The 15,657-nt window shown below is 38.7% G+C and overlaps 2 protein-coding genes and 1 long non-coding RNA gene across 3 annotated transcripts; 2 read left to right on the top strand and 1 right to left on the bottom strand.

The window, feature by feature from the left end:
* Positions 1 to 276: 276 nt before the first annotated feature.
* On the top strand, positions 277 to 5,258 carry tmem72 (transmembrane protein 72). Its single transcript, XM_010786991.1, has 5 exons — positions 277 to 532; positions 3,113 to 3,179; positions 3,979 to 4,050; positions 4,311 to 4,450; positions 4,749 to 5,258. The coding sequence occupies exons 1-5, from the start codon at positions 457 to 459 to the stop codon at positions 5,186 to 5,188; spliced, it is 795 nt and encodes a 264-aa protein (XP_010785293.1). The 5' UTR covers positions 277 to 456; the 3' UTR covers positions 5,189 to 5,258.
* Positions 5,259 to 7,595: 2,337 nt separating this feature from the next.
* Positions 7,596 to 14,114, top strand: LOC104959128 (uncharacterized). Its single transcript, XR_799830.1, has 3 exons — positions 7,596 to 7,661; positions 13,576 to 13,644; positions 14,033 to 14,114. It is a non-coding gene; the product is annotated as an uncharacterized lncRNA (long non-coding RNA).
* On the bottom strand, positions 11,285 to 12,867 carry LOC104959119 (C-X-C motif chemokine 9-like). Its single transcript, XM_010786973.1, has 4 exons — positions 12,765 to 12,867; positions 12,467 to 12,596; positions 12,291 to 12,374; positions 11,285 to 11,458 (listed from the first exon to the last, which is right to left on the bottom strand). The coding sequence occupies exons 1-4, from the start codon at positions 12,829 to 12,831 to the stop codon at positions 11,326 to 11,328; spliced, it is 414 nt and encodes a 137-aa protein (XP_010785275.1). The 5' UTR covers positions 12,832 to 12,867; the 3' UTR covers positions 11,285 to 11,325.
* Positions 14,115 to 15,657: the final 1,543 nt, after the last annotated feature.

Raw genomic sequence — 15,657 nt, 5'->3', positions numbered from 1 at the left:
AAAAAGTGTGTCAAATGATTTGATTTACAAATTCTCACAACAAGGTACGTACAGAGAAACATGAGGAACATTGTCGGTGTGGGACAAGAAATGTCCCCGACCTTCGCAGTTCAAAGCTGCGCATTACTCCTAATTCTGAATGTGTGTGTGTGTGTGTGTGTGTGTGTGTGTGTGTGTGTGTGTGTGTGTGTGTGTGTGTGTGTGTGTGTGAAAAAGTGAGCAACAGGGGCATTGAGTCACAAACCTTTCTGGGGTAAACTCTTCCAGTGTAAGAGGCTTCGCATCATGGCACTCATGGATTACCAAACTTTGGCTTCTTTTTCTTTTACCAACAACCATCCATTTCAGTCTAGAAGGCTACTTTAGTAAATGCTAGGCTACAATTTCCTTCAGATAGTGTATGTGGCGTGTTAAGGTTGCATTGTCTACCAGTGAAGAGACAAAGTATTTGAGGTCATGGGGAACTTGGAGAGCGTTTGGTGGACTGTAATTGACTGCGCCTGCAGGATCTTCGGTGTTTCTACGGCAACAGGTAGTATATGAATATAGAAACAAACAGCAACATATGTAAAGACTCATGTGTATTACTTATAGTTTCAGTATGGGCTTCATATTCTTCTTTCAATACACTGAGAGACTCATGATTTATCTCCGGGATAGATTTGGCATTCAAAGCGTACAAGCTGTAGTAAAAATATAAATAGGAAAGAAATGTGAAGTGTTGCAACCCTTTTGTTTATGGCTGACATCAGTCTCTCTCTCTCTCTCTCTCTCTCTCTCTCTCTCTCTCTCTCTCTCTCTCTCTCTCTCTGCACTGAAGCCAGTTGCTCAAACAGACAAGCCTGTTTACAGTTGTCGGTGAAATGCCGCTCCTCTGTCTTCATAACAGTCAAAGCATATTTAGGTCCCTATCCCCCTGTGTGCCCTTGGCAGTCTCAGCTCATGACCTCTAAGAGAACAAGAGAGCATCTCTTGGATGACATATAGAGCAAATAAAAATACTTGATCGTCCATAACCCTGCTATGATGATCCCTCCTGTGTTTTCTTCAGGCACATAAGGACTGATTGCACACAGCTCTCTAAGCCACATTAAATCATCACAGGGAAAATAGCTCTATGGTTTCAACCTCCTTAAAAAATATGGGACCCCCTTCACTTAAATTCCAACAGCTGCAGACACTGAACATTTACTGAGAGACATGTGCCTCACATCGCATCAAAACCAAGTCTCTGTATCCAGCTGCTTTACTGGGTTTATGTGATCACAAGCTGTAATATATTTACACCAACAGGAGCTTTCTGTGCATTGTCTCTATGTGTGTTTGTGTGTGTGTGTTTATGTTTATGGGGTGCCTATGTGTGCCTCTGTCTCTGGGTCTGTGTGTCTACATGTCTGTGTCGGCCTGTCTGCCCCTGTGTGTGTTCTGTAGACAGACGTACGTGCTTGGAGCGCATATACAGTATGTTAATACCCAGCTGGTCTATATGTAGCGTTAATCTCTCTCTCACTCTATAAAACTACCAAAAACTATTTAGCTACATTCCCCTGATTTCCCTCTAGTACCGATTATATCTCTGAATTTCTGGTAAGCAGGAGAAATTGTTACCATGTGAGTGGCGATCACCACATAAGAAAGCTTACCTCTTTTATACCTCACAGGGGAAAGCTTGATTAACAAAACAGGCTCTCCTTTTATAGTTTTCAAGACTTTGTTGTCATCTAATTTTTTATCAAACCATATTAGTTCAACTGTGTTTTGGTGATCAGCTCTCAGATTTGTGAATCTTCAGGGGGGGGAAGATGACTAACCTACCAGCCAACGAGCACCTCTAATACTTACCAATTTAAAAAAAGATAAACTCTATCTTGTTTTTATTTAATCATAACAAACGCAAACATAATCAAATACTAAGGTGTGTTAATTTTTGGAGGGGGGGTTGCGAGCTTGACTTTTTCTCGTCTTGATGGCTGATGATCATATGCCAGGAAATGGCTTTGCAAGACCAATAAATACTCAAATGTATTCATAGTGAAATTCCAAGGTATCGGTAGTTGCATTTTGCTTTCTGCGGTCTTAATGCTGAGCTAAATTACTGTTTGCTGGCGGTAGCTTCATATATACCATACACACATGGAAACCTCTTCTTACACTGTACTAATGCATGTTCTGCTGCCTAATCCTGTCATGTTGCACACTGTATGTAAACGTCCTGTCTTTTCTTTTCCCTTTTTCTCTCAAAAAATGAAAAATGTTCCTGTTACTATAAAATATAAGGAAGGAAGTAGTACCAGAAGTAATAATAACATTAAATTACTATTGTGTGTCATGACTCATGTGTTCAGGAGAATTTATCTTGGCGTCTCCCACTGCAGAGCACTCACAGGTGAAGGACTGAGAAATTCAGCTTCCTTGTCATAATTACTGCAGCAAAATATACCTTTCAGAGGAATAAATCAACCCAGCATCACTTTTTACTCAAAGTTTGTGCTTTTGAAGAAACACAAAAAAAGTATTAAAGTTGAGAATAAACATGAATGTATTACTCATAAGCCCAAAATGTAAAAAGACTATCAATATACCATGACGTCTAATGACTACTTTACCTATAAGTTGTGAAACATTTTTAAATGCAATGATTCTGTCGTTTCAATTGTCTACTCTAATAAAAAAAACCTAGCCTGCTGCCTTGAAATGGTAATTACTAGCTTGAGTAAGGTATGACCAACATGTTGTGACCACTATGGAAACAATTACAACAATGCATTTTAATTGTATTTATATAACATGTATACAACAATTCAATTTGCTCCCCTGGAGTTCAAACTTCAAGTTGGATAACTTCAGGGCAATATTATAAAGATACAACTAAATAAAATGTTCAAAGAACAGTAACGGCAGCACAGCACAAAGTTTAATTAACAGTATTTAATCATGTTTAAGGAGTTACATTCCCAAGTTTGATCTAGTTGACCCGCTATTGCAACCCTTCCTGCGTTCAATGACAAAAACATGAACTAAGTCTGACATCTGGTGGACAGAATCTGCTCAACCGGTCCGTAACTCTTTAAATATAACAAAAGAGGAAATGATCTTCCTGTCTCTTCCACAGTGTTGTGTGCTGTGGGAGTGGAGACTCTGCATCAAGGAGAATTCAACAGCCTTGGCATCTATTTATTGTAAGTGTTTGGTTTTGTAGTCCATCTCTAAATACACTGTATCAATGTAAACGTATGACCTGACTCCAGGCTGCTTAAGACTAAACTGGTGTCATTCCTGTGTTACAAATACACCACTTGGATTTCAATATACCAAATAATGTTTGGCCTAAGGGCTTGTAGAAAACAATTAAAATACTCTACTTGCTGTCATAATTACTTATACTGTATACACACTTGCAATGAGAATATTGGAAGGAGCCAGGGGGATGAAGCGATGTAGATTGCAAATAGGGGACCCGTCCTTTTAGTGCTTCTTCATATTATCTCAATGGCTTGCAGCCAGACTCCCACAGAGCCGAAGGAAAACATCTCCCTAAGGAGACCAGAAATGCATGACTGTTTATTCTGTCAGAACACAGAAATGCAGATGAGAGCCGTAACAACACACACAGAAGCGCATAACTCAGCGATAAGTCTTCAGAGACTGAGTGCAGTGTACGATGACGGTTGGTCTGGGGTCATTTTCTGGTTCACTGGATAAAATCGTTATCACACTATTAAAACACAAAATAGAGAACAGGGCATTCTGAAGCAACAAACAATAAAATAAACACATCCTTATGCCAAGTTTTTGGCATCACATGAAAACGATATATTTTCACTTGAAGCATCGCATTGCATTGTTGGCTATCCAGAAAATACATATTTAGATAAAATATGCAAATTGACAGAATTAGATCTAGTTTACATTTTTTTTAAACATGTTTCCTTATTGTATCTTTGCATTTGTTTAATCTTACTGTATTTCTCCTCCCAGAGTGTCATCTGTTGGCATCATGATGTTTGAGTTGGCCTATTTCCTGGATACACTTCTGGTAATGTGTCTGCCGTGAGTACACAACATTCAACCAACCTCTTTTCTTTGCATGGATACTTTAGGATAAATAATAGTCAAGCACATCAGATAACTATTAACATTGCAAATCCTAAAACCTACATTTGAAGATAGATACTCAATATTTCTAATCTGTCGTGATGTCTGCTATATAAGCATGCACATGTTAAGCTGTCTTTACTTTCAAAATAATAAAACAATTTTTATTCCTGTTACTGCCTCAGTTCTCCGCTTCTTCCTATCTTATTTTACAGCTGTCCACCAGACTGGCAGCTGTTTGTGTTGTGGGGGAAGATGGCTCATGTCGGAGGTTTCCATAAGTTCCTCTATTACTCCATAATGTCAGTGGTCTGCTTCTTGCACCCAGTGTTGGTATGGCATGCCATCATCCCAGGTAAAATAACATTTCCAAGTACGATAAATTCACAGATTATTACAATACTCTTTACTCTCTTCACAGCACTTATAAAGTCTTGATAGGCTTTTTCAGCAACATACATTTTGACCTCTTGCATAGTACGAAAAGCACTGGTGTATATGATAACATTTACGATGACTCTATTCTTTTCAAGTGTCCTAGTAAACTGTGACAGTGAGCCAGCATGCACAATGTGAACTGTAACAGCTAAAAGCATATTTCCTACTGTAAAATGTCTTCTGTGAAAGAAAGAGAATGTATTTTGTGATTGCAGGGATAATGCTTCTGGTGACAGCACTTTTAAACTTTATACTAAGCAAGAAAACAAAGCCCAAACCTCCAAAGAGGCCACATGGAAGTCTCAGCGACCAAGGCCCGACCATTGTCTGTGTGGCAGAAACTGCAGCTTCGAACAGCACAGACTCATTCTTCCACGTGGTGACAGGAAGGAGAAGGGAGGGACCGGCTCTGGCAACCAGAGACCGCTGCCTCGGCCCGGGGGAAAGAGGAGAGAGTGTGCAGGCCATGCTGGAGCTGGAGCAGACAGCAGCACCTAAAGGCACAGACAGGGAGAGGAGGTGGTGGAAAGAGGGGAGACTGATAAGCTTCAGAGGCAGGGAGGAGCCTGTGGAGAGAGAGATGGAGGAGATGGAGGGATACTGTGAGCCAGAGCCAGACACCACCTCAGACACTGCTCCTATGATTACTGACTGAACATCCCTCTGCGCTCAGATGGAGCTCCTTACTGCTATCACACAAAGGAAAGCATGTTTAATGTATTCATACTGACTGGATGCTACTCGCTAGTGCTACACTGTGCAGACAATTAGCTTTAAAAAACACATTTTAAAATATCTGCTCATGCAAAATATGACCTTTGAGTAATTGCAAGAGTGCAGTAATAATGTTCTTTGTTTTTTCAAGATATACGATTATTAGATTTTTTATTAAATGTTAAATTGATTTGTATATTTCTTACTTTACAAAAAAATATATTGTAAGCATTTTTGAAAAATAATTGTATCTTGAAACGTAAACACTGAAGGAAAAGAAACAATTGTACATACAAGTGTGGGTGGCTTTTATTCAGATTTTTGCAAGGCCAGGATTGATTGAAGAGCAAACGTTAATGCAATCCAATCCAGTTACTGCGGCATGCATTATTCATGAGGTAATAAATTAGATCAACTGTTTCATTCATTCAAACAAAATGTGTTTGAATGTGACTGGGAGTAGCAGGAATTAGAGCTAGTGCAGGTGCATGTGTTAGTCACATTCAAGACTCCTTATTGTGTGTTTGTTATGTGCAAGCGGTGACCATGGAGACGGAGCTCTGGGAGGAGTGCACACGTTATTATGGTGATGAGAAAACCATCAGATCACCCACCAGAGCGCCACCATAAGCCTACGTTTCACCAAAACATAACACACCAAGCGTAGTATTATTCATGCATGAATTACATGTCACAATAGCATTGATATTATTAAAAGGATGTGTGAATCCAACCCAAGCTCTATAAATCAAAAACATGTGTCAAGATTTCATTTGTTTGTCTTTAGTTTTTATCATGCAACAAAGGATACAATTCTCCATACAGACTTTCCCCTATTTTTCAGGACATAAATCAATACTGTTTCGTTCTGTCAACACACACACACACACACACACACACACACACACACACACACACACACACACACACATGTACACGGGTAATCCTCTCTTCTTTGTTCACTGAACTGTATATATATTTCTGTATGTAGCCTTAAGAGGTAATCTCTCTGCAACATCAAAACTAAAGAGAGAATCAATAAAAGCAAAGAGCATCATAAAGCACCTCACTGAGAACAGGGGTCAGACAGCAAGCGCGTGAAAAATACACTGACACATAAATAGCCTGTCCGTTAAACAACTATATTCTCCGTTTTTGAAGCAGGCAACATCCCCAGCAGCTACACCGTGGCAAACATTCTTTCAGCATTTTACACATGTGTTTTCTACAATAGGCTATATCAAAGCCGTGACATTTGAATCAGTCAGGAGGGATGAGATAGTCTGGTGTTTTATGGTGAGAACAGAGAGTCTTTGTCTAGAGTTTGCTGAGGCCGAAAATCAGGGTAATCTTCACAACGCTCTCTGTCTCTGGTCAACTAGAAAACTAAAGGAGAACACAAGAGCGTCAGTATTTCCAGTCTGCTTCCACCGACTTTGTCATATCCTTTAGAATGATCTGTTTTCAGAGGGGAAGTTATTACGCTGCTGGAACAATTTACTTCCTCTGTACATGTCAAATCATAAAGCCTATTCAGACAGGGAGAGAGAGAGACTTCCTACAGTGTTTGTTTCCACCCTACTATAGTTTCCTAGATGGTAAATCCAGGCTCAATAACAGGATGGGGAAAACCAATCTTTACAGGTCACAGGGACTTCTTCCTTTTTCTGAGGGAAACAGGATAGGTGCTATAGCAGCTGGGCTGAAAGAATAAAATGCCCTCATCACTGCTAATGTACAGGCAGAAAATAGAATGAAGAAAACTGGTTATTTTATATTGTTTGGTAATGTAATGCCTTTTATTTAATTCTGTCAGACAACATTCACATAATATATATTTACAAGACAGAAAAGGTAAAGATGCTAAATGAAAAAAAATATTAAGAAAATAATGCAAGATCAATCATTCGCCTCTATCCAAGTAAATAACCTTTACATTTAATTAAAAAAGTAATTTTTCCAAACACTAGAGGTGGATATTTACTCAAAACGCTTGCTATACTGTCAACAGTGACCATAATAAGGAAATGCTATATTCAAAATATCAAGCTGTATGTGTCTTTTTGCAAAGAAAAGCACATTTTATGTAACCTCTAACCTGAGTTTTCTAGTAAAGTATACGCAAGTGTAAATAAACCATATTTAATCTGATGGTTGGGGCTGATGAGGTTGAGGTAAAGTCTCAGAGGCACCTTGAAGGGAGATAAGCGACCCTGACTCTGTTAGCCCCGCCCAAGCTCAACGCTGATTGGCTGAGCTTTATGAGAGCCATTTTTCTATTGGACAATTGTGTTGTCAGTTTGATCTTTTCGCTCTGGATGCCGCACGACCAGAAGGCATGAAGACTGATAACCAACGTTACACGGGATACATCGCTGGTGGATATACGGAAGAGGAGGACGCTGTCTTCTATGGTAAGGAACCATACTGATCTCAACTGCTGGATATTTTTACACAAAAAGATTATGTGGGGATATAACTTAGGCTACGTTAATGCGCCTTAACCCTGAAACATGAAGCCATGAAGACAAGAGATGCCCTGAAGTTGGATGCAGGTTACTAACGGTGTACTTTTCAGTTTATGCAGTTTATGATATCAAAGCAGTAGAGACATGAACAACTTTAAAATGCATCAGCCTTTATCTGTATCAACGAAACTACACGTTTATTTGCAGTAATAGCTGCAATAGAAATAGATACATCTTCAGCCAGTGTTTTTCTATTTTCTCTCCACAGCTGTGTTTGTCTTTACATTTAGACGTTTGTGGAAATGATTTTTGTGTATGCGTCTTTTGGAGCTGTCTCCGGACACAGCTGCCATATGTGCGATAATTGGATACGAATATCGCGATGATCAAACCAATTAGCGGACCTGCACTGAAGCTCCTTTGTCCACCGAGGGAAGAATGCGTAATTTAGCACACAAAAGAAGAGGAGAAGAAAGGGATTATAAATTCACCAAAATCTGAGCATCACAAAATAATGTGTTTTCCTTCCACTGCTCTTAATCTTGGTCCATCTCCTGTGCAGCCATGTGCACTGGCTGAATAATTCATAATAATGGTGACAGACTGGAATCCTTAAAGTAATGGAATATTTAAAAACCCATTATTGTGTATAAATATGTATAAGATATAGACTGACCATCTCATTATGCACCTACTTTGTCAGCAGATTCAGGGGATGAGAGTGGAGGAGGGCAAAGGTTATTAAAGGGGGTGAGGAGGGCTGCCTTTGCTCAGTAATTAACATAACCAGGCTACTTTTAGATATGTCCATTAATATGATTTGAATCAAAAGCAGCCTGAAAATAAAAAGAGAAGTATTGTGACAGAGTAAAAGAGTGCAGGGTGTTTAGCTGAATCTGCACCTCCTCTCCCAGAGATCACTTCCCATACAGACAGTACTGTCTGTTTCCTGGGTTTTGTGGTGACGATTGCTGCTCATGCAAGCATTTTTTCTCTTCCATTTTTGTCTAAGAAACTTCTGTTTCAGCTGCACTAAATGCAAAAGACTCCTTCGTGTGTACATCAGCTAATTATTTAGAAACATCTAGAATGGTAACTAACATATCAATTCAATGATTTTTTTGATTGTTCAATCAATCAGGTTACATTTATTATGAATGTGTAAGTCATAGTTGGGAATGAAGCATATCAAAGTCACACATCAATACTTTAACTGATTAACATCTCTTCTTTATGTTGTTACCAAATCATGGTCTGCAACTCAATGGATCTTCTCAGAAAGAAAAGCCAGTCAATGGCCCTTTAAATACAGTCAACACATTTGAAACCAACTGTCCACTTCAGCTAATTTCCTGCAGGTGGTGTCAATGTTGAAGTTAAACTAAACAGTGTCTCTTCCATCACTAAGCGAGATGGAGCAATGCTGCCACATATGTTCTAAATCAGGATGAAGTTCAGTGTACTTGAAGCTTTAGACACTAGATGGCCTCATAGCACCAACATCACTTGTGTTGGTACAGTGCTAGGTATCTTAGATGCTGTGCATTTATTCAAAAAACAGTTTTGAGTCCAAGGAACCTTCATGCATGAGACTGTTTTTAAATGTAAACTGTTTTTGTCAGTTCATGGCAACCTGTTAAAAACGATAGAAGATACATTTTGATTTTTTAGATATGACATTTTATTTCCCTCTACTTTTATAGAAATCAGAATCTTTCCAATTTTCAATAATTCCGTCAAGATAAAACGCACAGTCGTTAGACCAAAGCTGAGAATTAAAATGTAAATACAAACATTCAAAATCATGTTACCTTGGAGGCATTTCACTTTTACTTCATATACCACATGTATTTATTACAACACCAATACACTGTGATAAGATAAAATCACACTACCATAAAAGTTTGAAATTAATAATTTCCAGCAGCATATTAAATGGTTTGTACTTTCAATTTTGCGCTTGCCTTTCAGTTACGGGAAGTTGTGTGTGGCGTGTATCAGAAAATACAAATCTAAAGTGAAGGAGTTAAGGAATTTGGTTAAAACTCTTTCTTAGCTCCTAACTCTTCTCATTGTTGTAGAATAAGTGTTGTATTTGGCTGATATAAAGGTTAGTTCATTATTCATTGGCTGTTGAAGGTTTAATATGGTACTATGCAGCAAATGCAAATGAACGGATCAGTGGTCTAGATTTGATGAGTCAACATCTCAGTCAATTAAGTAATTACAGCTATCAAATGAATGAATGGAAAAAAAGAAATCCTGTATGCATTGTAAAGTACTTCTCTTTGGATTTGCATGTTGGCCACATGCCATCCAGTAACAAGACTGTTATCTTGCCATCTGTAAACAGATCCTCTCAATCAGTATCATTTCTAACTTTCACGGATCACTAAATGTTATTACAAACTCTTCTAACTGCTTGCATAGTTTATCATACTTAATATGAAAAATCCCCTAAATTACTCAGCCAGACAAGGGACAAAGGCCGCCTTGTTGAGCAATTTACTTTCACTTTCCATTTTACCACCTTGTGTAGTCAAGCATCAGTTAATAGCTAACAACTCATATCATGTTGAAAGAGCTCATAACAATGCCAATAGGTGTTTTAGCTAAGAAAAAGAACAGGTTTGTACACACCTTAGTATTTAACTTTCCACTACCCCAAATGATGTGGGCGCATTGCAAAAGCAGGTGAAAATATTATTTGTTTGTGTGTGTGGGTGTTTTGTGTCTATCATATCACATGATCTACAATAAATCCGAGAGCTGATATAAAGCATGTTTATAAGCCATAATAAAAAAATCTCACCACTCCTCACCCCAACTAGTTGTGCAACACCTATATTAGACTGTGAAAGTATTAAACTGCACAATTGATGGTGTATTGTATTTCAAAACACCTCCAGCAAATGTCTTATTTGCAATCACTACTGTACAGTGCCATAGAAAGAGATAACTGCATTTACATTTAAGCTCCTGGTATACCCTTCAGATGTCTGCAGATGTTTAAAGTGAGATGTTTGTGTTGTGCCGGCTGCTGACTCACATCCTGTGGTTTATTAACTAAAGCTGTGGCTAAGGGTTGGATGACCTCTCATATCCTGGCAAGGAAGTAATCCTCTTTCCCATCATTGAGTTTTAAAAAGAAAATACCACAACAAGACCAAACTGTTATTCTGATATATTTATTTAAAAAAACACAATTTAAAACAATTATCTTATTCATATAAAAATAAATAACCAACAAAAACTTCTCAGTTAGTTTTTTCCAGCTGCATACACAGAACTGCATAGCGATATGTTAACAGCATTTTCAAGCTAAAACTGTTAACATTTATGACAAGCCTCCAGGGCTCAGTTTTTAAAGTGACACCATTCCACAGAAAAAAGCCCCCGATGGCTAGCATACAAAGAGAGTTTGATTTATAGCTCGGACAACAGTTTAGGGGAGCTCGGTGTCTTAGCTGCGTGACTTTTATAAAGAAAAGTGATTGCGTGCTGTGGTTTTTTAACGGCCTTGTGACCTGGAGTCAACCGTGTGGCAAGAAACAGCATTTAGACGTATCTTTCCGCTCAGTAACTTTGGACAACTTGTAAGGCTGATTGACTATCGGGGGATTGAGGATGAGGCGTTCCTGCTCTGGGTGCTTCTCCTCTGTCGCTGTGGCTGACCTCCTCTCCCCCCCCTCCTCCTCCTCCTCTTCAGGCACAGCCTCACATCACGACCCAGCTTATGACTCCTAGAAAAGACACACAGGAGAACTAACTTTAGCGTGGAGGAAGGGCTGTACATGACACTCCTGTATAGGACATTTCAATCTTTCGATATAATGTTAATTAATTATGTTAACTGTTTAAGAACCTAACCACATTAGTAGGAGTTACCTTAAAATGAGAAAGAAGACACCGTGTTTTACAGACTTAGATGAGCTCTGCCACAACATGTTACTCTGTTGGCTTTGTGTCAACAGCACCATGTGATTTCTTTTAACTGCATGTGCCTCATTTCACCTCTAGAGCTACTTTTGCCAACAAACTTCCAACCCTTGATATGGATCTAAACTACACAATAAACTAAACACAACAAATGTTAATTATGAAATGATATAAGCTTCTATAAAAGGATATTATTAACTCTAGAAAAGGGAAAAAATTAAGTAAATCTGTTTTTTATAGAAAATGTTTTAAAAGGCACTAACTTTTATGTCTAAAGTTGCAAAACATGTGTAGGAAAGATTAACAAACTCCTTGAATGGGTGCCGCATTACGACAAGAACCGGATTGGCAACAAATAAGATACTGTTGGCCTGAAGACGGGTGGAACCCCTTTACAGCCAGTTGGGATGCACAGCTTAAATGTCCTCCATCTGGTGTGTAATATATATATTGTATAATGGTGTTGTTCTGTGTAAATGAAACTCAGTTGAAATATGACATGTTACTCTTGGCTGAGGGTTGACAAAGCTGTAGTATCAATTTCTAAAACAATGATTGAGGCCATGTTTTCAGAACCCATAGTAGTGAGTGTGTCCTATTTACTAAAAGTTAGGTTTCACTGATAAAGCCTCTCACCTATTCCAGCAGCGAATCAGCTGTTTGCCCATCGGTGATACTGGACTCAAACACACTGCTCGATTGTTACTCTTCACGACCACTCTGTAAAACACATGTAAACCAACACATTAACTCCTCTTATTCAATCATCTGTGTCCATGAATCTGTGTCTCTGCAGGATCTGGCATACTCACATTACTGTGACTTTGTCGCAGCTGGGGCTTTTCTCGTAAACTGTGAGTTCTTTCAGTTTCCCTCTGACACCTGGTTGGGCCTGCGGACACATACATCTGCCCGGGACATACGTGCTGTCTGACTCTCTCACTGCACAGACACAGTAACAGGATTATAGGTTAACTCCAAGCAGTGCAACATGAGCAGGGATTAAGTTCATGCTCAGACAGATTTGTCCAAATAAAGCAACACTCTTAACGTTCACTGTATCCAGATAATATGAGAGAATACACTAATATAAGCATAAATGGTTCTTACCTGTGATCAGTACACAGCAGAGGCTCAGGAAGGCAAGCTGACAGGCTGAAGGAAGATAAAGCTTCATGCTGGATACGAGTGCTGCACTGATCCCCCTTAGCCACATGTGGCTCTTTTATACCCTTGCTCCTCCCCCCACATACTCAGAACTGGGCTTTCCAAACCATGAAAAATTCCCCACGGCATGAGATAGCAGGACACAGGAATTAGGATGCAGGGATCAGGGACACATTCCTCTGTCTTGTCCGAAAAAGCTTGAACTCCTGAAGGACACAGTGATTAATATATGCGTATATATACTTGTGTATTTACTGTGCTTCCTATTTATTGAAAAAACCCTTTTGTTGCAGACTTTTATTTAATTTATTTTTCAACCTTGCCACAAATGAGTAGTGCTTCCTCATAATGTTAACTGTTTAAGAACCTAACCACATTAGTAGGAGTTACCTTAAAATGAGAAAGAAGTCACCATGTTTTACAGACTTTGATGAGCTTTGCCACAACGTGTTACTCTGTTGGCTTTGTGTCAACAGCACCATGTGATTTCTTTTAACAGCATGAGCCTCATTTCACCTCCAGAGCTACTTGTGCCTAAAAACTTCCAACCCTTGATATGGATCAAAACTACACAATAAACTAAACAATCATTAATCGCTGTCTGATTAGAGTAATAAAAGGATAGTTGAATGATAATTCTTATGATAAATGCACAAATCATTGTATTACATCTAATTAACGTATAGGAGTTATTCCTATTAATATGTGATGTAAATCAGGTCATTGTTCATTTTTTTCTCTTGTTCTGCCACAGCTGGACTCTGGTCACAATGGTTGAGCGTCAGACCTACGTGAAGCTCAGTGAAGAGAAACTGATACCAAAGTAAGTCCCTTTACTCCACCTGCTGCAATGTAATGACTAAAAGACAGTTTGACCATAAGGGTGATCAAAATATCACCACTGCCCGCATTGTGTGAAGGCTTTTAGTTATTTTTATTTGTTTTGTGAATCATTTTAGGACATATGGATTGCAGAGAAATCAACATAGGACGGGGTGCTGAAGTTAATTCCTGATGATTTTATTTGTCTAATTTTTTTAATTTTTTTTATTGCTTATTGTTTTTTGTGCATATTATGTGTGATTGTCTGTCCTCTTTTTCATTTTCAAAAGCATCAGGGAACATTTGGAAAATAAGTGTTTGCAGTTTACATGGTATGACTTGAATATTTTCAATCAATAACCCCTTTGTGGTCTTATGTTAATTTCCAGGTCGCACATATTGTCACTGCTTAGGACCTACAACTGTTACCATGAAGGAAAGAATTTCCAACTGCGGACCCGCGAGGTAAGACAACCTCTGACAGTGTTGGCAGAAAATAAAAAGGCAAACAGAGTTTTTGACGGTTGCTTGGTGGTATGTTTGGGCATGCTGGATTGCAGGACATACGGTACTGTAAAATGGGTCAAACACAAAGCAAAACTGGAACCGGTTTAACCAGCACTTTGATTTTCAGGCAGATAATGAGAACGAATAACCTGAGACCACATAAGCTGGCAATCTGGCAGCAGTTCTCATCACAGACCTTCATCCCGGGATCTTTTCCAACATGCCAAACGGCTGACAAAGCAAACAAAAAACACCCTTTTACCTAAAAGTGAAAATGGGAATGCAAGGAGGGAGTCTCAGATTTCATTCATATACACTAACTGCTCAGCAGAGTATTTCCACAGTAAACGTTTGGCTGTCGTGTGGTGTGTTTGGTTATTTGTTTGATATTCTATGGGTTTTTTGGTCGGGAGTTCCCCATTGTTCTCCAGCTGGTTTTGAGAAAGAGAGAGAGAGTGTGTGTGTGTGGTGGAGGGGGGGGGGAGTGTAGGGTTAGGGGCGTCATGTGGTGATCCGTCTCTCTTTTTCGTACCACCGGCCAGACTCTCTATATTGTCTCATTCTGGGAATCCCCCCACAGTCGCCTCCATAACATGTGAACATATAACATATGTATAATAGAGGGACCAATGATCTCACAATTTTAACATCATTTTGAAATTGAAAAACAGTTGTTAATTGATCATTAATAAGATGTTAAATAAAAACAAAATACTATTATAGAAAATGACTTTGATCTCTGTAACTTATTATAAGAAGCTTTAATGCGCGATTTGTACAATGAGTCATTACATGTGGTCAAATGCAAGCTACTAATTCAACCAAAAAAAAATGTGGCTTCAATAAGGAATTGAGTCCAGACTTACTTCAATATATATTAGCTGTAAAAAAGAGGCAACTGCAGTGAAATCGCTGATTCTGCATTATACAGCATATTGCTTACTGTGTTAAAACGCAGGCTGTCCAAGGCACCTTTCAGTCTCATTATTTTGATTATGTTGCCTGATTTTAACAATTCCCACGTATTTTACACAGAACCCCTCAGCAGGAACGCTCAACCTTAAATCATAATGTGAAAAATGTGATGACTTAAGCAATGTATTTTTGTATCATTTGTTCGAAGACAGCATCTGAAGTTAAGTTTGACTGAAAAGCTCAGTTTGCTGGCAAAGTTAAACATGCATTTAAGTCAGCTGCAAACAATACAAATGTAATAAATCATTTGTGCGATATGAAATAGGATCCTGAGGAATTAAGAAGTTATACCTTAATTAGTCTGTTTTATTTTATCCTATAGTGTGTAGGTACGTTTGTAAGAGGCATGAAATGAATTATTGAACTCACCACAAGTCCGTTCGGTAGCTGTCGATAGAAGATGTTAACAAATCAGTGCTAGTAGTGTGATATAATCAAAATCAAAGCGCTGCGAAATGTACATTGTTAAAGCAGTAGCGTGGCGTGGGGAAAAAATTAGGGGAAGCCAATAATACGTCCTTTCTTTTGGGGT

This window comes from Notothenia coriiceps, unplaced genomic scaffold (genome assembly GCF_000735185.1).
Source record: "Notothenia coriiceps isolate Sejong01 unplaced genomic scaffold, NC01 NC01_scaffold00001100, whole genome shotgun sequence".
Classification (NCBI taxonomy): Eukaryota; Metazoa; Chordata; class Actinopteri; order Perciformes; family Nototheniidae; genus Notothenia; species Notothenia coriiceps.
Note: the sequence above shows the minus strand (reverse complement) of the source record. Positions and strands in the feature narration are given on the sequence as shown.